Source organism: Anastrepha obliqua, chromosome 2 (assembly GCF_027943255.1).
Source record: "Anastrepha obliqua isolate idAnaObli1 chromosome 2, idAnaObli1_1.0, whole genome shotgun sequence".
NCBI lineage: Eukaryota > Metazoa > Arthropoda > Insecta > Diptera > Tephritidae > Anastrepha > Anastrepha obliqua.
This window is the reverse complement of record NC_072893.1, coordinates 123490781-123514425: the sequence shown is the minus strand read 5'-3', so window position 1 is coordinate 123514425 and position 23645 is coordinate 123490781. Positions and strand designations below refer to the sequence as shown.

At 36.8% G+C, this 23645-nt stretch overlaps 1 protein-coding gene and 1 pseudogene across 2 annotated transcripts in view; one reads left to right on the top strand and one right to left on the bottom strand.

Annotated features, from left to right (window-relative positions):
- The window catches only part of LOC129238839 (uncharacterized), a 51222-nt gene that overhangs the window by 7831 nt on the left and 19746 nt on the right, over positions 1 to 23645 (top strand). For both annotated transcript variants that reach the window (XM_054874039.1, XM_054874040.1), the window contains exon 2: positions 17350 to 17783. In XM_054874039.1, coding sequence (XP_054730014.1) covers positions 17350 to 17783 — 434 coding nt within the window. The remainder of the gene's footprint in view (positions 1 to 17349; positions 17784 to 23645) is intronic.
- On the bottom strand, positions 22371 to 22554 carry LOC129239865 (U2 spliceosomal RNA; annotated as a pseudogene).

Genomic DNA, 23645 nt, shown 5'->3' with positions numbered 1-23645 from the left:
TTGCTTCGAGGTAGAGGGCCAAGACGGCGTCCTAAGAAGGAGACTTACTTACTCACCCTGCGTTCAGGGTCGTCTGGCTCGAAATGCTCAATGCTCTTCAGCATAAGTTTCCATTTCCCGCCTCTTTTTTCGGATAATATCCTCCACGAAATTTGCGACGGAATTACATTTTTCTTCAGGAATTACCTCTCGCATCTAAAGAAAGTGCGTTCCGCACCATCATATTCAGTACCTCCGTAAATGCAGTTTGATAGGTTCACCTTTCCCATTCACCACAAATACTTGCGAAAGGACACATGTCCGAACAAAAACTGTGTGAGGTAATAATTAAGCTCGTCGTGCTTTCTTTCTACCCACTTTTTGAGATTGAGTATTAGTCTCGCTATCCATTTACCGTACCGTTCAGAGTTCCATCTTGCCTGCCAAAGTGTGAGCGTTTGAATTATAATGTCGGAGAAGTATGATCCTGAGAGTTTTGTCACCCATCTCCGTTTGCGCTCTTGTGCTAAAATATCTATAGGGATGGTTCCGCTGATAACTAAAACCGCTGCTTCAGATAATTGTTATGTATGACGAAGCCACTCTTAGTGCGCCGATGCGTTGCACAGATTGCAGAGTGGCATCGAGTACTTGTATATCTACTTCTAATGGGGCGCGTCTGTTGGTTAGAAGGATTAGCTCTGTTTTATCTGTGGCTAGCTTTAATCCAGCTTAACTTCCTTTTGGCTTCTTCAGTGTTTCGAGCGATTATTACAGCTGCAATGCCATCTGTGTATCCCACTAAATGCTCATCCTCAGGCATTTCTATTGGAAGGATTTCATTCCAACGTTCAGGTCCGAGTATTGATCCTTGGCCCGCACCTGCTGTTATTTGTTTAGTCTTACATCCTTCTCGCGTTTCAAATAAGAGCACGCGATTGCTTAGATAGCTACGAATAATCTTTAATAGATTGTTCAGGATCTTGAATTTTACCTTTAAGGCTTAAGGGCTTGGAATCGTAACAAGGATATTGTTGCTGCTAGTGGACATTTTATTGAATGATTTTATACATATAAGTCAATGTTGTGTAAAAAATTCGTGAAGTTTCATTAAATTTTGTTAAAAATAAAAGCTATTTAGTTTTACTTTTAGTCTTTAAGTTGTCGCAATTATCCTACGCACCCTGTATATTACATTGCTTGCATTCTGCGCAAAGCATTGAGCTATGAAGTGTCTTTGCTGTCATTTGAGCTCCATTATTAAGTATTTGGTAGTAGCAATAAAAAAAATATTTGGTACGCTGCATGACTCTGTACTAAGACGAAAAAATGAACAGATGTGAATTTTTCAAGAAAAAAAAAAAAAAACAAAAAAATAAAATAGTATTTAAAAAAAAAAAAAAAATACTGTATCAAGTGAATTGCATTATTTGTGGAACATATCGCCAGTTCAGGTACCAAACTAACAGCTCGCGCTTTGATGTTCGTCGATGTGACATCGCATCACTACTCGTCCATTCAAATAAATAAAACATCACATGATCAAACATCAGGTGGCGTGTGACCATCTGGTAACGCATAAGCCATGCGTTGAAAAATCGCATAAATGAATGTCAGATGACATCAGAATAGATTTCAATAAATATAAATATGTGCTAAGAGATAAAAAGGCTACATATCAGAGGAAAAATATGATACGATATGAATCACATGATATGAGATTTTCTTATTGCAACATCTGGTTGGTGAATTTTTTATAAAATTTTATTTATTATTTGATTCTTTGATTTTCAAAAAATATTTTTTTTTTTTCAAGAAAATTTTTCACGATAAATTTAAAAAGATTTATATACAAATACAAAAAACAAAAAATAAAAAAACCGATTACTTTTGTTATCAAAAATGGCACAAGAAACTGTATAGATGTTGCAAGCAACTTAGCGCCATTGAGAAGTTTAATCACCTCCTCCTCCAGAACAAATAAGCATTTCACCTCAAAAGATGAGAGACACTTTAGTGCAATTTGATTCTCAGTTAGAATGACCCTGCACACATATCCCTTGGCTGTAAGATGTTCAGGCTCAGAGAGTTGCTAATCGGCTACAAATGATCGCAGCAACTTTAGCTTCTCTCGCAAGTGCAGAGTTTCTTGTTGTTGTATGTATTAGCATAAAACATTACGCATACATGTTTTGGTAGTGCCGCTGAAGTGGCAGCCTTTGGCGTGACTTAAACCTAGGATATTCTGACAACGTAGAACCGACAGTCAGGGGAACGCCAAGTGCATGAGTGTTTCATTACAGGGATCGGCACTGTCATTTAGTTGGCTAAATGACAGTCCAGAGTATTGCTTACAAGCGCGCGCAAGCATTTTACCGAGAGTTAACGCGAAAAAAGAAAATCAGTAATGAATTTCAAACGTTGCATTATATTTGGCTGGGAAATCACAACCAGCGATTGTTCGTGAGTTCGAGCAGCTTAAAGTAAATCAAGTTTTTGTTTATCGCCCCATTACCCGTTACAGTGATACTGGTAGCATCGCGAAACGTCATGAAAGTAGTCATCAAAAGACTCCAACGTCACGTGAAGAGGTTCAAAAAGTGCAGAAGCGACTTCAGCGAAGTCCCCGACGAAGTGCCAATCAAATGGCGAAAGAACTGAAAATATCTGACCGTAGCCTCCGCCGCATACTGAAAAATGATCGCAAAGTCAAGCCTTACAAGATTCAAAAGGTGTATGACCTCACACCAAAGCAGCAACAAGTCAGACTTGAGAGAAGCGAAGGAGTTGCTTCGTTTGGCCGAAAGCCGACAATTTCCGAACATTGTGTGTTCTGATGGGAAAATTTTTCCAATTAAGCAATTCGTAAACTCCCAAAATGATGGGGTTTTTTGACTGACCGTTCATACGAGAATTTGAGTCATCGATTGGCCACCAGGAGGCAGCACCCGCCACAGATAATCGTTTGGGCGCTGTAACCGCAAATGGGCGCTATCCAATCGTTTTCGTCGAGCCTGGTATCAAGGTAAATGCGAAATAGTATCTGGAAAGTATTCTGGAGGTTGCCTTGAAGCTGTGGGCAGAGAAACATTTCGAAGGTAGACCATGGACGTTTCAACAGAACACGACACCATCTCAAAAACCTCTAGTGGACGAAGAATGGCTAAAAAAACAACGTGTCGAACTTTATAACGTCCACACGTGAATCCGATGGATTATTATCTTTGAGTCATTTTGAGGAGCAAGGTCCCCAGTATCGAGGCGCTGAAAAAAGCCATTGTCCGCGAGTAGGCCAAAATACCAGCAAGTCACATTCGGGCAGCTGGCGATTCGTTTCTGGACCGTCTCATGGCCATAGTCAAGGTAAAAGGTGGTCATATCGAGCAAAAGTAAATTGATTCTTAATTTTGTATTATTTTCACACATTTTTTACTTTGAATTGAATAAAAGCAATTTTCCGAACTAAATTTATGGCTTTTTTAATTGTATTCTTATTGTTCACTACCTTTTATGTTAATCTTCTGGATATCATCCATCAATTCTTGAAAATCACAAACTATCGTCAAATAGAAGGAGACCAGCGTCTTAAATGAGCTATCAAAAAAAAAAAAAACAAAAAACCCTTCCAGCACTATTGTGAAAGTGTAGCGAAAGGATGAGTATTGAAGCTGATAACAAAAAAACTCATTGCATACTCGTCACGCTTCATATTAGATTTATACTATATTAGACTTATGTTCTGCACTGTAGTGAAAAAGTTAGCAAGCCAAAATATAAAAAACTGCATTTTTAAATAAAATTCGTTTTTTTATTCAATATAATTTCGCTCATCTTCAAAATCTCTCACCCTATCCCAATGATCCTTCAATATTTTCATACCATCTCTTTAAGGATTTTCCGGAAGCTCTACCAAATACTGTTCGAGTGCGAAAAAAATTAAAAGCACCACACATTTTTCACCTCAACACACAAAACATTTCTCACCTCGACATTAAACCAATTAAATTTTACTATTTTCGTATTTTTGAAACAATACGTAAAATTTATTCCACGAATTTTTTTTCGATTACATTAAACAAAAAAAATTAAAAAAAAACTGGGCGCTGAGAATTGATATCGAATCTAACATCTGCTAGGCATGTGATAAGCGCATACATAAAATTTATTACACAACTTTTATTCTAAATACTGGTGAATCTAAAGTTAGAAAAAAATAAAAAAATTGGTGCCGGTAATTAATGCCAAGTCATACATGTTAGGGATAAAGGTGCGGTGCGTTGTGATACAAAGCTGTGGATATCTTACGTGCGACGGTGACAATTTTTAATATATTTTCGGAAATTCATGACGTTTTTTCATGCACAATGAATGTACACACTACGTATTTACTTAATGAAAGTATATAACACTACCTAATATAATACATACATACATATGTATGTACAATGTGCATGTTAATACGAGGGGTGCCTTTTATATTTCGGAATTTGGCAACCCTGGTGTTGCAATCTGGCAACTGACAACTGTATCGGAAAGTTTGACATTTTTTGGCTTTTACGTACTCAGAACGTTTTGAAATACCAGCGCTATTTGTGTTGTTTACAGTAACTTAAAAGATTCATCTCGGTCCATCCGATTATTTTTTACAACTTTCGACGTGGATTAACTCAGCAACATTGCAACTTAATTCATTTTTTGGCGATGAAGCTCCATCAAGGACCAGTGTTTATCGATGGTATGGTGAATTCAATCGTGGTCGTAGTTCACTCCAAGACGAATTTCGTGAAGGTCGTCCAAAATCAGTTGTTGTTCCGAAAACCATTGATGCTGTGCGCGAACTGATATTGCAAGATCGTCATGTAACCTATCGTGAGATTGAGACAATCTTAGGCATTAGTGGGACCAGCATACATTCAATATTGCATAAACATTTGACTGTCAAAAAAATTTGTTCGCTTTGGATCCCACACAATTTGTCAATCGCTCAAAAAAAGGCTCGTGTCGATTGGTCGAAGGAAATGCCCAAAAAATACGATCGCGGGGCTTCGAAACACGTCTATGACATCGTGACAGGTGATGAATTATGGATTTATGCGTATGAGCCCAAAAGTAAACAGCAGTCGACTGTATGGGTGTTTCAAGATGAGCCAAACCCAACAATAGTTGTTCGCGCACGAAACACTTCCAAGCAAATGGTCGCCTGGTTTTTCGGAAAAACTGGACATGTCGCAACCGTACCACTAGAACAACGCAGAACAGTAAATTCTGAGTGGTGCACAACCATTTGTTTGCCAGTTGTCTTCCAAGAAGTTAGGAAAACCAATCGCCAAAGACGAATCACTCTTCACCAGGGCAATGCGAGCTCTCACACATCGGCTCAAACAACTGCATTTTTGAGCACCCAAAACATCGAATTAATGGGTCATCCGCCGCATAGTCCTGACACCGAACGACTTCTTTTTATTCCCGTACGTAAAAAACAAACTGAGAGGTCGACGTTTTTCGACACCTGAAGAAGCGGTTGCGGCATTCAGAATGCATGTTTTGGAGATACCTCATTCAGAGTGGCAAAGTGCTTCGACAATTGGTTCAAACGCATGCAAAAGTGTATAGATCTTCATGGAGAATATTTTGAAAAACAATAAAGTGATTTTCGATGATTAAAATTTGTTTTTGTTCTCTAATCCCGACATACTCGTAGGAAGTATGTGTGTCACATATGAAATAATGGTTTAAGATAAACCAACACTATTTTCGAATAGTCGAGAAAATTGTCAATTGGGCGACTCGTTTTATGAATGAAAGTACTTTGCTCTTAGAAATATGAGCTCGCATTTATGAATGATTTTTTTGTTTTTGTACTATATAATATATAAAAAGAAGTTACATTTCCTTGGTAATCTTATAACTCAAGAACCGCCAAACCGATTGACACAAAAATTTTAGAGTTCTTTTCTATCTTTGAGGAGGTGGTTTGTGTGAAGTTTGATTGAAATCGGTGCAGCCGTTCCTGAGTTATGACATTTTATGTGAGTAATGGTTTCCTCTCATACGAAATGCCTGTATGGGAAAAACAACAACAAATACACAGCCGCTTATGAGCGTTTCTGTTGTACTGTTGTACTGTTGTGGTTGTAAGTGTATTATGTTAATATTAATTTTGGACGAAAATATAATAAAAACTGGATCATTCAAGGAACTGGAAAAACATTTTTAACTTTATTTATATATTTTAGCATAAAAAATTGAAATGGAAATTAAGAATCAAAGTTTAATTACAAGTTTTTATCGGCTCTTTCACCTTACCTTTATATAGGTAACCACCACAATCAAATTTTAAAAAAGTACAGAAAAGGCTATTGTGACATCTTTAGAAAGTATGTTGAATGAAAAAAATCAACTAATTCAACTGTTTAAACATTTTACGAGTTCTATAAAGAAAACTTAATATGAAAAATTTCTTGCGATATAAAAAATACATTTTATGTATGGTGGTGCGAAGCCCACTGGGAAATGCTAGTTGTACTATATAATATTCTATCCAATCTTCAATATCCATCACAACATCAAGACGCACACCATAAATAGGAGGAGGAGCTCGGCCAAACACCCAAAAAGGGTGTACGCGCCAATTATATATATACATATATATAATATTCTAAATTGTTCAGCGCCGCTGCGACTGCGTATACGAATGGATTTTGTTTTTGTAGTCGCTGGGCTTAGATTTTGGCTTTGGACGACATACGCATGTTGAGGTATGTGTTTTTGTTGTGTTCTAGAACATTTTGGAATGCGTGGCCTTTGCGTTGCGCTTGCTGCTGCTTTTGCGTCAATCAAGGTATTTGGTTTTTGTAAGTACAATATTAGGAATATCGTCTGCCGGTAGACAAAAGTACAGGAAAGCAAGAAGGGAGCGCTGTGCTCGCGGATATATGCATGTATGTATGAACGTACATGGATGTAGTTACATATGAAATTGAAATACAACGTAAAATGAGTGTTGGTTTATCTTAAACCATTATTTTATTTGTGACACAAGTACTTCCTATTAACATGCACATAGTACATACATATGTATGTATGTATTATATACTTTCATTAAGTAAATACATAGTATGTACATTCATTCGTGCATGTAATGCAAAGACGTCATGAATTTCAGAAAATATATTAAAACTTGTCACCGTCGCACGGAAGATATCCACAGCTTTGTATCACAATGCACCGCACCTTTATCCCTGCCACATGTATAACTTGGCATCAATTACCTACCGGCACCAAATTTTTTTATTTTTTCTAACTTTATTTTTTATTTTTTTATGTAATCGAAAAAAAAAAATCGTGTAATAAATTTTACGTATTCGCTTATTGTTTCAAAAATATGAAAATAGTAAAAATTTAATTGGTTTAATGTCGAGGTGAGAAATGTTTTGTGTGTTGAGGTGAAAAATGTGTGGTGTTTTCAATTTTTGTGTGCTCAAAACTCAGTGTGGTGTCTATAAAGTCGGTGTTCTAAAATCGCTTACTATAAACCTTTCAAATCTCAATTGTACTAAAAATTGTTAAGAGTAACATTTGCTTCCTAGACTTAACAACCAGTGTCTTACACTTTCATCGGAAATCAAGTATCTTGGTCTAATACTTGACCCCAAGCTCCACTGGAAGCTGCACATAGAAAATCGAGTTAAGAAGGCCAATATAGCCTTCTACGCCTGTAAATCTATGTTCGGCAAAAAATGGGGTCTCAAGTCACGTGTCGTACTCTGGATGTACAACTTAGTGGTTCTGCCAATTTTGACATACGGTTGCCTAGTTTGGTGGGTAGCTCTTCAGAAGGGCTACAACTTCACTAAATTAGAGAGAGTGCAGAGAACTGCATGTGTGGGCATCACTGGTGCCTGTAGAACATGTCCCACCGCTGCGCTCAACGTTATTCTCCACTTAATTCCTGTGGATCTGCAGGTTAAATCCATTGCTGCTCAGAGTGCTATTAGACTGAAGGAGTTTGGCCTTTGGAGACAACTTCCTGTAGGACATAGCAGCATCCTGAAGCAGATCTCCCCTTCCTTTTCTGATATTCGCATCGACCTCTCCATCCGCAAACTGTGCTTTGAGGGTTGTGCTAGGGCTATCTATCCGAGCAGGCAAGATTGGAAAGAGGGGAGAGTTGGTACGGATACAGATGCCTCTGTTTTCACTGACGGATCCAAAATGGAGTGGGAGCGGGGGTCTACCCTAAATCAGCCAGCATTTCGGTCTCCTACAAACTGCCGGAGACAAGCAGCGTCTTTCAAGCAGAGGTCTTCGCGATACTGCAGGCATGCAAATTGCTTCGGAATCGCTGTTGGGAGGGAGACATTAATATTTTTTCCGATAGCCAAGCTGCAATCAAGGCACTGTCGTCGCCGTATTGCAGCTCTCTTCTCGTGAACTCCTGTAAGGAGGAACTTAAACGCCTCGAACGTGCAGGAAACATTTCCCTCATCTGGGTTCCTGGGCACAGGAATATAGAGGGAAATGAAATTGCCGATGAGCTTGCCAGGAAGAGGGCGGCAGAACCGGATCCAGCTGCCCTCTTCTCAGACATCGGTATCCCCTTGGCCGTCCGTTAAAGGGAAACTACACAACTTCTTTCTAAGAAAAGCGCAAGACAGATGGAGGTCTGTCTCATCGTGTGCCATTTCAAAAGCACTATGGCCTCAATACGATATAAACAGAACGCTTAAGGTGATGGGAACCCCCCGCCATTCAATTTCCAAACTCATTGCGGTGATCACTGGCCACTGGGTGATCGGCACTCATGCGGAGAAGCTTGGAATTCCGTACAACCCTCATTGCAGAAGCTGTGGGGATCCTGCAGAGAAAGAGACTGTGGAACACTTTCTCTGCAAATGTCCGGCTTTGGCGGCTAGACGCTTGTGATTCCTCAGCGTCCCCTTTGGGGATGACTTGATGAAATTCTCCAGCCTAGATCCCTTTTCTCTCCTCCGCTACATCAACAGCACTGGATGGCTGTAGACGGTTTTATCTCCTCCCTTAATCCTTTCACAGGTAGTGGTCCACTTCATGGTATCAAAATGGCACGTAAGTGCTACTTGTAGTGTAGCTGGGGTACTCTTGCCATCTTACCTACCTACCTACCTAATATTTGCGGCCTCTCATCTCATTAACATTCTCTGTTAGAAGCACCTTTTATTTGCAAATGAAAGCAAGATTAACATATTTAAGTCAGATGGACAATCATAAGTGTGGAGAAGACCCAATGAAGAGTTGCTGGATAAAAAACGTACATCTGCCAGTTAAACATGGGCGTGGGTCGATAATGGTATGGGGTTGTATGTCCGCTGCAGGTACTGGAAAGTTGTGCTTCATTAACGGCAATATGGACCACAAAGAATACCTAACAGTTATGTAAGAAAATTTCGTTGAAAGTGCTGGAAAGTTGGGAATTAAGGGGGGCCTCCTATCAGTGGCTTCAAAAAAAGGTGTTTTTTTTCAATTTTTTTAGAGACGAAAAAAGCGACACACAGGATTAATCTTTTGCAATCATTTGAAGGCGTGATTGAAGAGTAATAAACAATTTTTTTGACATAGATAAAAAAACAAAATGGAGGAGATATGTGGGATCTCGCACAGCTTCTCGTTGTGCGCTAGTAAAACGGCGTGAAAAATTGCGGTCGTATTTTTCACCTGAAACACAAAAGAAATATCTGTGGTCATAAGCAATAATCGCCTAAGTCGACTTAAGAAAGAAAAGAATTATGTAAACTAGCATATTCAACTAATAAAACTGTATATTTACGCGAAGTTCCTATCACTCTAACTAGTTTTTTTAGGGTAAATATTATTAAAAACATATTAGCCTAACTCGCAACGAAGCGCTATTGCATTTACTATATGAGTCTAAGTACACTTAAGAAGATGGTCAATTACAATAATGTTATATTTAAATGGCCTATAATAACTTAAGTTGTTTTTGTACCTACATTTTTTTTAAGTTTGTCATACACAAGAGAGCTGACATAAGAGCCAACGTGAAGGTGAGTGTTTATTACAAATTGAAAATATATATAAGCATGCACTATCTCTTCAAAAGTTGTTAATGCATTTTTGTTGTGAGTTTTTAAGAGAGCTATATCTTCATACGCGACAAATGAGAATGAGATATGCTCTTATTCTTTTTTCAAAGTGCAGTTAGATTGGTATGCCTAAAGCGCCATTTTGAAATCATTTGAGTTAAGCAATTTCCTGTGGTTAATGCAGAGGTTATAAGAGGTCAGAAAAAAAAAGTTTCGGTAAAATTGAATATTTTCTGAACTAAAAAAATATAATAAAGCAATTAATAAAAATATTTAAAATTAATGAAATGGAAAACGAAGTATGTCGTTTTTAGAGGGCAGTGGGGCTGATTTATTAACAAATGTTTCTAATACTCCACTATGCAGTGAGAATGAGGCAGATAAATCAAATTTACAGGAAAATCTCCGTTTTGACAGTGATGACTCAGTCCTAGATTCCGACTATGAGGACTCAACTTCTACTAATAATGGAAATAGTAGCAATTTAGATGATGATAAACTGCTCAACGAGGCCCCGACTACATCCCAAAGAGCTTATTCGAGGAAACAATCATGCACAAGACGGAACTTGGGAAAGGCATACGTTAATGTAAAGGATGTTGTTGTGTCGGAAAGAAAATTGAGACCTCTTATTATTGATTGTCGCATGAAGTGCAAATCAAAGGTTCCGCTTGCATTTCAGAAAAGCATTTTTAATAAATAATGGTCGTTGGGTACGTACAATCAGAGAATTTTGTTCATTGGTTCCTTAATTGAAATCACCGACAAAAAAACTCAATATATGCAAAAACACCCTGAAAGGCCACGTGAGCGAAAATTTCAGGCTGCTTATTATGTTGAGTTTGAAGGCCAAAGAGTGCAGGTATGCCAAAAATGCTTCCTTCAGTGTTTTGATGAGAGTGCCAGTTTCGTCAAAACTGTTTTGAAGAAGAAAATACACTATCCTAAAAGTGACCTTGTTGATAATCGTGGATCAGGTGGAGGAAAAAATATACTTACGGATGATAAAGTTCAACTTGTAAGGGACTACATAAACAGCTTTCCAAAATACGAAAGTCACTATACCAGGAGAGATACAAATTGCCAATACTTACATGCGGTATTATCCCTGGCCCAAATGTATACTTTGTTTTGCGATAAATACAAAGCCAACGTAGTTAGTGTTTCCTCATACAGTGGTATTTTTAAAAGTAAGTTACATCTTTAAGGCCTTTTTACACGATATGGTTTCTACATATGACTTGTCATTCTTCCTACACTCACGTATTGTCGTATGACTTCCAATGCTTTAAGTAGTTCAATTTATTTGCTTTTTTCTTACAATAAATAAATAACTGCAAAAAATGTTACCAACAAATTAAGGAATAGGTTAATGTAGTTATGTGTCAGGCGAAAATAGAATCGTTTCTATTTTGTATCTGCAGCTTTCTAAAAAGACATATACATATGACAAAACATATAGTGTAAGAAGCCTTTTACGCTTCTTATAATTATTATTTTAGTTAAAAAATGTTTTACAGCCATGAATATAAAATTTAAGAAGCCAATGCTTGATACCTGTTCTACGTGCGAAAAATTTAGAGCTAAAATTGCTATTGCTAAACAGGAATCCGATGATATTCTACTACGTGATTTAGAAAAGGAACCCTTAGGCCATCAGAGTAAAGCAGATTTTGCATATGAGTCAAAAAGAAATGACAAAACTTGCGCTTCCGATGATCCCAAAGTTAAAGTGTATACTTTTGATTTGCAGCAGTGCTTGCCTACCCCATACTTAAGAAACTCAATAAGTTTCTACAAAAGGTAGCTTTGGACCTATAATTTAACCGTACACGACTGTACAACTGGCACCCCACATTGCTTTATGTGGCATGAGGCACTTTCTGCCCGTGGCGGCAATCAAATCGCATCATGCTTATTCAAACATATAAACAATCTTCCACAAGTTAATCGTGCAATCTTTTACAGTGATTCCTGTATGGGACAAAATAAGAATTCATTCGTGTGTGCAATGTTCACATTGGCTCTTGAAATTAACCCCACTTTAGAAATTAATGATCACAAATTTTTAGAACCTTGGCACACGCACATGGAATGCGATGGGGATCACGCTGTGATAGACACAAATACATCATCCACGTGACTGGTACAATTTTATAAGAAGTGTACGTTGCAGAAATCCGTTCAACGTAATTGAAATGAACTTACAAGATTTTTTTTGATTTCCAGCTTTTCTTAAAAACAAAGCTAATGTGGAGAACCAATAATCTAGATGGGGGAAAATTCGTTTGCAAAGATATTAGATGGCTAAGATTTACAAAGATAAATTTTGCAAAAATTCTTTATAAAACCACTTTAGACGAATATGCTCCTTTTAAAACATTGAACTTGTTACAACGTGGTGTAAATAGCAATAAGCGACATATCAATGCTAACACAAGACATTAAGATCAGCTCAAAAAAGAAAAAGGATCTCCTTGATTTACTACCATTTGTAAATCCATGCTTTCATCCTTTTTATAAAAGTTTGTTAACAGATAACTCAACTGATGTACATCCAGATTTAGTAGAAGGTGAATCAGAAACCGAATAACTTCGACTGATATATTATACTTATACTTTTAAATAAATATTACATATAAATATTACAAAAATAAGTTTTCGGAAAATGTCATTTAGTTTAAAATAATGAATTTGTAAAATTCCTTTTTTTTTTAATAAACTCGTATTAGTGAAATGGACTAACTCTTTATCTTGATAAATTTATATATGCAATAGTTCCTTAACTCAATATGTGCCACACAAACAGGAACCAATTCTTTTACAATAAAAGCCTTAGTCAACATAGTCAATCTTATATTATATGTTATGTTTGCAATAAACACTTTTATTTCTTTTTATTAAATATCTCCTAAACAAAGGCAATTTTCATTATAATTGTTTAACTGAGCATTGTGCTTGAAATGATCAATAATTTTTTAAAGCTTCTTTCTACATTTCTCAGAAACGCTTCTGAATATAAAAAGCTATTTATCTCGGAAGCAAAGTTAACGACTTAGGCGATTATTGCTTATGACCACAGATATTGTCTTATTCAGAAGCCTTCACCGCATATAATAGACTACTCTTGTATAAAAATATGAAAAAATTAGCACACAATTGACTATTGAAAGAAAGTGCTTTTTTCGCTATTTTTTTCAAAAAGGTGTTAAATAACAATAAAAAATGATTTTTTTTTGTAATTAGTTAGTTAATTTGTTGCGCATTTTAATTATTTTTATATAGATTATCGGTTTGAAACGATAACTTTCGTCGTTTTGTTTTTAGTCTTACACGCCATTTTCAATAACATGGTTTTAAGAAAACGTGTTTCAAAGTTTTCAGAAGGTAGACAGTATACTCACACGAGGGACGGTACAAGGTCTGTAACTCCGAAATCGCTTTGAATTCCGCTATAAAATTTTGAGGTCATATTCTCCTGTCATATATCTATCGGCTGCAGTAAAAAGAATCGATTTTTTGAAGCCGACTGATAAGAGGCCCCCCTTAAGGACAATTTCCAGTACTATCAAGACAACCATCCCGAACATAAGGCTCTTCATGTCCGTCTATGGCTTATATACAACTACCCTAAAGTACTTCCAACACCTCCCGCCGTAGCCGAATGGGTTGGTGCGTGATTACCATTCGGAATTCACAGAGAGGTCGTTGGTTCGAATCTCGGTGAAAGCAAAATTAATAAACACATTTTTGTAATAGCGGTCGCCCCTCGGCAGGCAATGGCAAACCTCCGAGTGTATTTCTGCCATGAAAAAGCTCCTCATAAAAATATCTGCCGTTCGGAGTCGGCTTGAAACTGTAGGTTCTTCCATTTGTGGAACAACAGCAAGACGCACACCACAAATAGGAGGAGGAGCTCGGCCAAACACCTAACAGATGTGTACGCGCCAATTAAATATTTATTTATTTTTTTTTAACTTTAATTTATATAAATATCCGAGTGCTTTTTTGTCATGGATTTTGCTAAGTTTTTATGTTTATATTTTCTGTGCACGAATGAGTTGAAGCTCGTTTATGTTTTTTGTAGTTTTGAAAGTTACGCTCGAAGAACCAAAGTAAATGTGACACATAAACGCATTAGACTTACTTTTTAATATTTTTCATTTATTTATTTAAAAGAGTAATATTAGAAACTATTAGAAGATTAGTGGGTAGTGCGGGTTTGAGTGGAGTATAATTTTATATATAGTTTTTGCAAAGAGTTTAAGTTTTAATTTAGTTAGTTTAATAAATTTACAAATTAAGTTAATGCTACTGTCATAAGTGTCGTTGAGTAGACTCGAAAGTTCAAAGTTAGGATGAATTGCATTTCTATTGTACTCCAATCCTGGGTAGGTATCGAGGAGTGTGTTGTCGTGTAGTCGTCGGAGTTGCAAAAAGGGCAGTCCGGTTTGACTGTGCCGTTTAGAATGTGGCTATAGTGTGACCGATTCGAAGGCGTGTAAATATTTTGAGGCTCTGAGAAGATATGTGTGTAGGATATATGGGCTTGATGCCAGTAGGATTGTACTTTTTGTAGTGGCAATTAATCCATTGGTTATTGTACGTATCCTGAAAAGATTTTAGTATAATTTTCCAAATATCTTTGATAGTAAAATATGCACTAAAGTGAAGGGGTTCTTGGGCGGCTTCTTCATCTCTGGTATCAGCGCACTCGTTGCCTTGTATTCCGGCATGACCCGGAACCCACATGATCCTTATGGAATTTTTATTTCATAAGATAATATTTTGGATTTTAATATAATTTTTTTTATTGAAAACCATAGCATTTGGGGCGCCGAGTTCTTTATTGAACCACTGTAACTTCTCTTTTGAACGCTTAACTTTTGTTAATAATTTACCATCGATAACTAAGAAACTGAGTTGAGCAAAACTACAAAGAAATAATGTTAGGAATTTCAAATATCTTTGCTTTTTTTCTTATTTTCCAATTTGAAATTTTTACTGCATTATTTTTGCTTTCCCGGCTAGTTTGTGCAACTGAAATTTCGAGCGCCGTCTGCGAGTGGCCTATATCAATTTTCTTGTGCTACACACACTTTTATGATGAAGGCTATTTTTTTTTTTTGTTTGTTATGGTTGCATGTCTTTGTAGATTTACTAGTTATTGTCATCGTCTTCTGTTTACATATCTCCAATTTACCTTTCACTACGCATAATTAAGTATTTGTGCAATTGATTGAATGTAAGAAGAAAATATTCGGCTAATGGACAGCTCAGGCGCGTGAGGGAAGATGTGATGGGCTCGTTTTCTGAATGCACGAGCCTGGCTTTTTGAAATATGCGCTTGCGTTTATGAATGAAATAGTTTTTTTGATATTAAAGAACATTTTCGAATGCTGCTTATGCCCCTATGAACCTATGAAAGTGTAGTAAAAGAGCCTCATTTAATCAGCTCTGCCATGAGGCAGACAAAAATATTTGGCGTAACGCATGCAGAGTAGTGATGTCAAAAATTCCTAAAGCACCATAAGTAAAATGCCTGAGTTGCAAAATAAAATAGTTCGGACCCTGTTTCCTCACCAAAAACAGACAACATACATGCAAGCATCTAGAGATGACATCGCAGATATATATTAACAGCTAAAGAAGTTGTACAAACAGCAAAAGTGATTGGAGATCCCGAAACTTCCGGTCCGGATGGTATTCCGCACACAGCACTAAAAGCAGGCATCCTAGAAAATCAAGAGCTATTTGCTAGGGTGGTGCAGTTGTGCTTTGAGTAAAGTATGTTCCTGAATCTCTGGGAGAGACAAAGACTTGTGCTGCTTCCGAGACCAAAGAAGGCGCTAGGTATACTAGGATCCTACGAGCCTCTATGTCCACTTGACACGATGGGTAAGCTTTTGGAACGGTTTATTAACAATGAAATACAGCCGCGATGGGACTTTTATTTGCTATTATTTTACATTAATTAAATTTAACAGTTATTGCTTTTTACTACTAAAATTTTTAAAATTTTATGTTCCAATAATATTTTCCAAAAATGACTGTTTGAGTGTATGTATGCTCCTTGTGTGCCAAATTTCACTAAGCGGGAGTAGGAAAGCAGAGCGAAGATGAAAAGTGAATGATCTCTGATTTCTATATCTGCTAATTTGTTATTGTGTTGCCCACTATTTTGTAAATAATTAAAATAAATTAAAATCGCTCGCGTTCCTCAATGAACTTATGGAAAATGCGGCCAGTTGATTTGACAACCATCTATGGGAACGTTTTTTGACAGGTCACATGTGACTCCTATTTTATTTTCAATTAAGTGATCTCAAGGTATATTTGAAAAAGCTCCACATAGAAAGCCATCTGCCGTTCAGAGTCGGTTTAAAACTGTAGGTTCCTCCATTTGTGGAACAACATCAAGACGCACACCACAAAATAGAAGAATAATCTTGGTAAAAAACCCAATGAAAATATAAAAATTCATGCGAGAAAGTTTAACATTTTTCTATTCGATGAGCTGTTAATTTAACATTTTGCAAAGTTAGGTGTGATATGCTTAGAAAAATATTTCCAAATCGGGTCAATCAAATTTGGGGCAAAGTGAGACATGCCTTTAAACATATAAACCCCATAGTGTGGACTCAAGCTTATACTATATTTTTTATAATAAATCTCATTTAATCTCATCTTATCTCATCTCATATCATCTCATCTCATCTCATTTGATCTCATCTCATTTCGTCTCATCTCATCTCATCTCATCTCATCTCATCTCATCTCATCTCATCTCATCTCATCTCATCTCATCTCATCTCATCTCATCTCATCTCATCTCATCTCATCTCATCTCATCTCATCTCATCTCATCTCATCTCATCTCATCTCATCTCATCTCATCTCATCTCATCTCATCTCATCTCATCTCATCTCATCTCATCTCATCTCATCTCATCTCATCTCATCTCATCTCATCTCATCTCATCTCATCTCATCTCATCGCATCTCATCTCATCTCATCTCATCTCATCTCATCTCATCTCATCTCATCTCATCTCATCTCATCTCATCTCATCGCATCTCATCTCATCTCATCTCATCTCATCTCATCTCATCTCATCTCATCTTATCTCATCTCATCTCATCTTATCTCATCTCACCTCACCTCATCTCATCTCATCTGATCTCATCTCATTTCGTCTCATCTCATCTCATTTTGTCTCATCTCATCTCAACTCAGATTTAACTCCAATTTTTTAATACATTTCAATTTCCCCTTTTTCCCCCATAGCCTTCAATAGCAGTTCGCCTGCTCACTTCGCTGCTCATCTTACATTTCTGTGTCGCCTTGCTGAGTCGCAATACGGGCGCAGTCACACCACAACGACAATGTCTGGATGCCACTAATCAATATGAGTCGCCAACTTTGCCAAAGCTGCCCATACAGCAACAATATTTTCATCCCAATATGCTTCTTGACCAAACATTCGCACAGCTCAAAGTACAACAACAACCCGCTGCCATGTTCTACAGATTGCCCAAGCAACAAAATGATAATGAAATCGACCAGAATAGAAACCCGCAGTCACTTTTACCCGAACATTATTATGGGAGAGGCGCTTATGAGAAGTCACTGAGTGTACATCAACCCCAACAATTTTTTTACAAAAATAAAGAAACCAATAACGATGATGCTTACAATGCGCTGGGACCTAAATATGAGCTGTAAGTGAATTGAAATGAAAAGCAACGAAATAGTCTAAGTTTAGCTTGAACCGAACTTCCGTGCCCAATGCATCCAATTGCTAGCGCGTAAATATTGTCTGACAAGCATGGAAAAGGTACCGAAATATACACGTGAAATTTAAGAAATCGGGGCTCCGCATACAACTTCAAATTGAAATTAAAATTTAAAAAAGTCGAGCCAAGAAGCACCGAGGGATTTGGTAACTTCTAAAGCATTCTGGTATTCGAAGCTCTGGAAAGTAAAAGGGTTGATAGTCAAGCAGGAAAAGAGAGAAGTATCACAGGAAAAGGGATGGAGTAGAATAGAGACAGATATAGCTATCCTGTGAAACAGATAAGTTAGTCCAGATTCTTTGCAAATTTGAAAAATATTCTCTAGTTTGAGAGGACAAATTTTACTCATTCTCATGACATCGAAATCCAAAATTCGTAGCCTTGCTCTGGCAAAGGCAGGACACTCACAGAACAAATGCTCAGTGCTATCCGGCTCCTCTAAGCAAGGCAGGCAAATCGGGTACTCAATAATTCCAATGGTGGTCATATGCTGACCCCATGGGTTGTGTATCATCGCCCTTTATTTAAATTGCATACGAAATCGCCGATCCAATTCAAAATTCCTGTAGCACTGATTCTGGTTACTGCTGGGTAACCGCTGATCCGCCGTTGGTCAATTTATCGGCAAAAGTTACTTGAAATTAAAAAAAACGGTTCTCCCCATACGACCCATTATAAAAGAAAATTCGAACACTATTTGAGGAAGCAAAATTGATTTCGTTAAAAAGTATAATCAGAAAAACTTTCATTGTTGTTCTTATTGTGCTGGGGTTTTTTGGAGCTCAAGAAAATACTTCAGCAGTTTATTCTCTTCAGAGCCAATCGACGCCACGCTTAGCTTTGCTTTCATCGCAGAATATTATCCCGAATGGGTTTAGTTTACAGCCTCCTACCCTACATCTTAAATTTTCTATATGTGGGTTATTATTATTATTATTATTATTATTATTGGGAATAGTGCAAGGCAAACGTTAGAATAGATATCTCCTTCAGGGATTTAGAGATAGTATTGTAACCCTAACTCCGAGATGAACTGTAGTATGTACCCTAGGTAGGTAGCTAGGTAGGTGTGATGGCTGCCAATATGGCACACTTAGGCCTATCGTAGGTCCATTGTGTTACCACTGGATTGTACTGGATGTACCCTAAGTCCTTGCAAATCATCCTGCGGTCCATTATTGTACTCGTATGGTATGGTCACCTGCGATTTTTTTGTGATTGGCAACAGTGCAGCCCAATGCCCTAGCAAATATTTACAGTTTCGTTCGCCTTTCTGCAAAATCTACAGATTTCACATTAATTGATCCCAAGTTTATTTAGTCGATTCTTCAGCCTGCTAGCTCATGCACTCCTTAAAGCGTTTTTGTTTGTAAGAATCTACGCATGTTTTGGAGAGTAGATTGTCTCAGTGTAGCTCCTTAGAAGCTTCTTGCGCTTCTTTTGACGAGTTGGGCCTACAAGGGGAGTTGACGCTGCCTTTGTTTTGAGTTTGTGCGCAGTCACATTTCTTTCAATGCGAATGTAATCCGATGTCCTGAAAATTCAAATTTGATTAGTTCCATTAAGTGCATTGAGCTTACTAGGGCACTAAATTAACCACTTTAGTGGTTACCTGCGGTTTTAATAGCCGCTTAACTATGTTGCAATAATACAATTTTCCATTTTCGGTAATTACGTCTGATATAGAAGTCTGCACAAATTTCTATTTCATAATTTCCAGTCTGAAAGATGGGCATATTTTTATATACTTTCCGAATATTCTCAACTTGGTACAAATACACTAATCACATTACCTGCTACTGTAACAGACACCTCCTTATACATACATGGTTGTCATAGATAGATTTAAGCTTGTATGTTTTAATTATTTTCCGTACTAAGTTCCAGTCCGAATCCTTCTTTAAAGCTAAATTTTAGTTGTATGGTGTCACTCGGTATTACGATTTCTTCATATTTATGATTCAGATTATAGATCAGCCTACAACTCTGATAGCCCTTCCGCCGTCGATATAGGTACAAATTATTTTCATTATAGCTTTCTTTGCTTGGATCTGGAGGCGAATGTGAAGAGGTTCTAGTTTAAACAATTTCCATTGGCGCTTTTAGAGAGGTTCCCCTAACGCCTGTTACGTGAACGCATGCCAGCTTTTATAAAGAGTTTTCCAATAACAGGTGTAATTTTGAATAGCTCGCTATTTCGGTAGATGTCACTTTTGAAAATAGATGTCGCTGTTTCGGTTGATGTCATTTTTTGATATTTGACAAGTAGAACCTACGCCATTAATAAAAATGGAACGATACACGCTTAAACAACGCATGGAAGTTATTAAAATTCACTATAAAAATGGTGAAAATTTGGCAGAGACGGTTCGTAGAACTCGAACATTTTTAGGTCATCGTGAAGCACCTTGTCGGACCGCAATACAGAAATTGGTGTGAAAAAATCGAGCTGTTGGGACAAGTTAGTGATGTGAAGAATAAAATCCGTGCCGAAAATATTGCTGTTGTAGCCGAAAGTGTTAAAGAACACCCAGTTTTGTCTATTCCTGGTCATTCTTTGGAATTAGGCACTCCACAAACGTCATTACACCGTATCTTGCATAAAGATTTGTGTCTTAAGGCTTACAAAGTCAAGTTAACAGAAGAACTCAACCCGGCCGATCATCAACAACGTCGTGTCTTTGTTGATTAGATCGTTGAAATGCATGAAAATGATCCGGGACTCCATCGAAAAATCATGTTGAGTGATGAGATCCATTTCCACCTCGATGGCTTCGTCAACAAGCAAAATTTTCGGATCTAGGGCTCACAAAATCCAAGAGTTATTGTTGAAAATACTCTCTATCCTCAACGTGTGACGGTTTGATTCGGTTTATGGTCCGGTGGAGACATTGGACCTTACTTTTTCGAAAATTAAACTGGAGCAACAGTTACGGTGAATGGATTGCGCTATCGAGAAATGATTACCGATTTTTTATGGCCGGAATTGGATGGTATTGATCTGGACAACATTTATTTTCAACAAGACGGCGCTACGTGCCACACAAGCAACGAAACCATTGATCTTTTACGGGAAAAGACCTCCAATAATACCTCTTATTGGAAAACCCTTTACGTGCGATTTCTAAAGTACAAATAATTTCTTTTTCAGGCTGGTATTTAATACGTAATAAGTAATATGAATATGAAAACCCCCATTCAATTAAGGACGCCGTTAATGCAGTCTTACCTGCACATTTTTAGGTATTCAAAAAAGTGCGCAGAATTGGACCATAGAACACAAAAAATTTATAAAATGCAGCAATGCGGGCGATAACGAATATTCCAATTTTCAAAATATTTTTCAAACGAATTTTCTGGAATTATCTTCGCGAATTATCTTGTTTGTATTCTAAATCACAGAAAATGGTGTAGTTATGTGATTTTTGGATAGTGAAAAAAGTCAATCTGCACCGGTAGTTGCATTAGTTGTTCGCTGATATTTGTTGACCTCTTTGAAAATCTTCTTTCGCAATGATTGCATTTTAAGAGATTAAGCCTTAACGTAGTGCAAAATCGATGAGTTTTTTCACAAATTTGCCCTTTTCCACGAATTTGCTCTCTAAAATTATGATATAATCCCTTAACGTAGTGCAAATTCTATGAGTTTTTTCACAAATTTGCCCTTTTCCACGAATTTGCTCTCTAAAATTATGATATTAAGCCTTAACGTAGTGCAAAATCTATGAGTTTTTTTCACAAATTTGCCCTTTTCCACGAATTTGCTCTCTAAAATTAGTATATTCCACATTCAATTCTTCAATTCAATTCTTTCGAATTTTCACAAACTCTTCTCACGAGTTTTTTAAACAATCAACTCTCGGCACTTTTTAAACAGAATATACGGCACACAAATTTAATATCTAATAAGCTACTCCCCATTAGAGCTTTGCCACAAAAAGTTTTGATTTAGTGGAATGTATTTGTGTAAATACCACTTGCATAGGGTTTGTGTACGTACTTAGCAAAGACTTAAGTCGCGAACTTGCGTTGACGAGTAAGCGAAAAACTGTCTCTGCTAATCAACTACTTGCTTGATAGAAGAAAAGCGAAGCAAATAATTTTATTAACAGCATATTTTCATACAAAAAAAAAAAAAATACCAGTCTAACGGTTAGACTTGATAGAAGTGAAACCTTCCGTAAAACAAACTGAGAGAGAATAAGACGAAAGCAGCATTAGGAGCGGGATAATTATAGGTTCATTATAATATTGCTATAAGGTTCATATTTTATTTTCTTCATTTTATCATTATTCATCCTCAATGTTTTCAATTTCAACAAATGATACGAGTGGCTTATGATAGATAAAATATAATACAAATCTTTGGTTTCGATGTTGTCAAAAAAAATACCCAAACGGACCGAAGAAACAGACTTACAAATTTCTTCCATTTTCGTCTACTTGTATTCATATAAAAATTTATGGCTCCTCCCACCAAAGCTAAATGTATTAGTATATTTTTTCTTGTATTTATTCAAGGCTGAAATCCCGGCGGTACTGCAATACCGGGTCAACCCGTGGCAGAGGCGGAGCAAGCCCCTAAAACACTCCGCCCATTTCCAAAAATCAGTTTAACATTTGTTGTCCTCCGATGGAGAATATATCAGATGTTAAGCTGATAACCACACTACCTAGTCAATACATTTTAAATAATAAACCTAATAAACCTTTTGAGAATTACACTCTCACAAAAATTAATGTACGAAATGTTTATACCGATTCACTTAAACTGACTTTCAGTATCTAAACCAGTGCTGTCCATCCCAAGAATGATAGAAAGAAGATTGCGCCCATCAGAGCGTACGTGACGTCACGTTTGCAGAGTTGTGCAGTATTGCCAACCATTTGCTCTTCGCAATAAGTTTAGTCCTTTTTTATACCGAAAATGCGAAAATTTTGAAGTTTCGTGTTTGTTTCTTTTTGTTTTTAATTTAAGGCTACCGAGACTTTAGGTTGAAAAAAAAACTGTATTATTATACAAAAGAAGTTTTAAAAAGGCCACTCTGAGAAGATTTTAGTGCTAATGAAAATTTTTTACTCTTATAAAATTTGATAATTTGAAAGTGCAAATTTAATTTTTGGCTCCATTTAAGGCTATGCAAAAATATTAAATGCCCCTCTCTCAACTCTTCTTAAGATAGAAAACCTTTTTACACATTTTAAAAAGCCTTTGAATTTATTGAATGCGAATTGAAACCATAGAGGTGTAATCGTTTCTTCCGGTCATCAATCCTTAGTGAGACATAGAGCATCAAGAGGTGTATTCATAGTAAAAATAAGCAACAAAATACCAGAAAATACTTAAGAAACCATACTAACATTCTTATAAAAAGAATACCTGATCTAGTTACATAACCTCAAATATAGCAAATAACTCGTTCCCTTAACAAAAGAGTCTCGCTTAACAAAAGAAACCAATTAATTAAATTGTACATAAGCATAACACATTTATTTAAAAAAAACGCACATTCTACAGACAATTTGTCACGCATATTTTTAGTAACACAATAAAAATTTCGTGTTTTATTTTCTTTAAATGGGCATTTAGTGCGTTTTTATATCCAAAGCTAGGCAACTCTGCAGTAGCGAGAGAGAGATTTGACTGCCGAAAGCAGAAGAACACCAACAACACCGGCAATCGCGGGCAATGCCACCAGATGTTAAAAAAAAGTAAAGCTAAATAAAACTGAGTGAATTATTTAAATAATTATTAAAAAATGTATATTTTACAAAATTATAAACTTG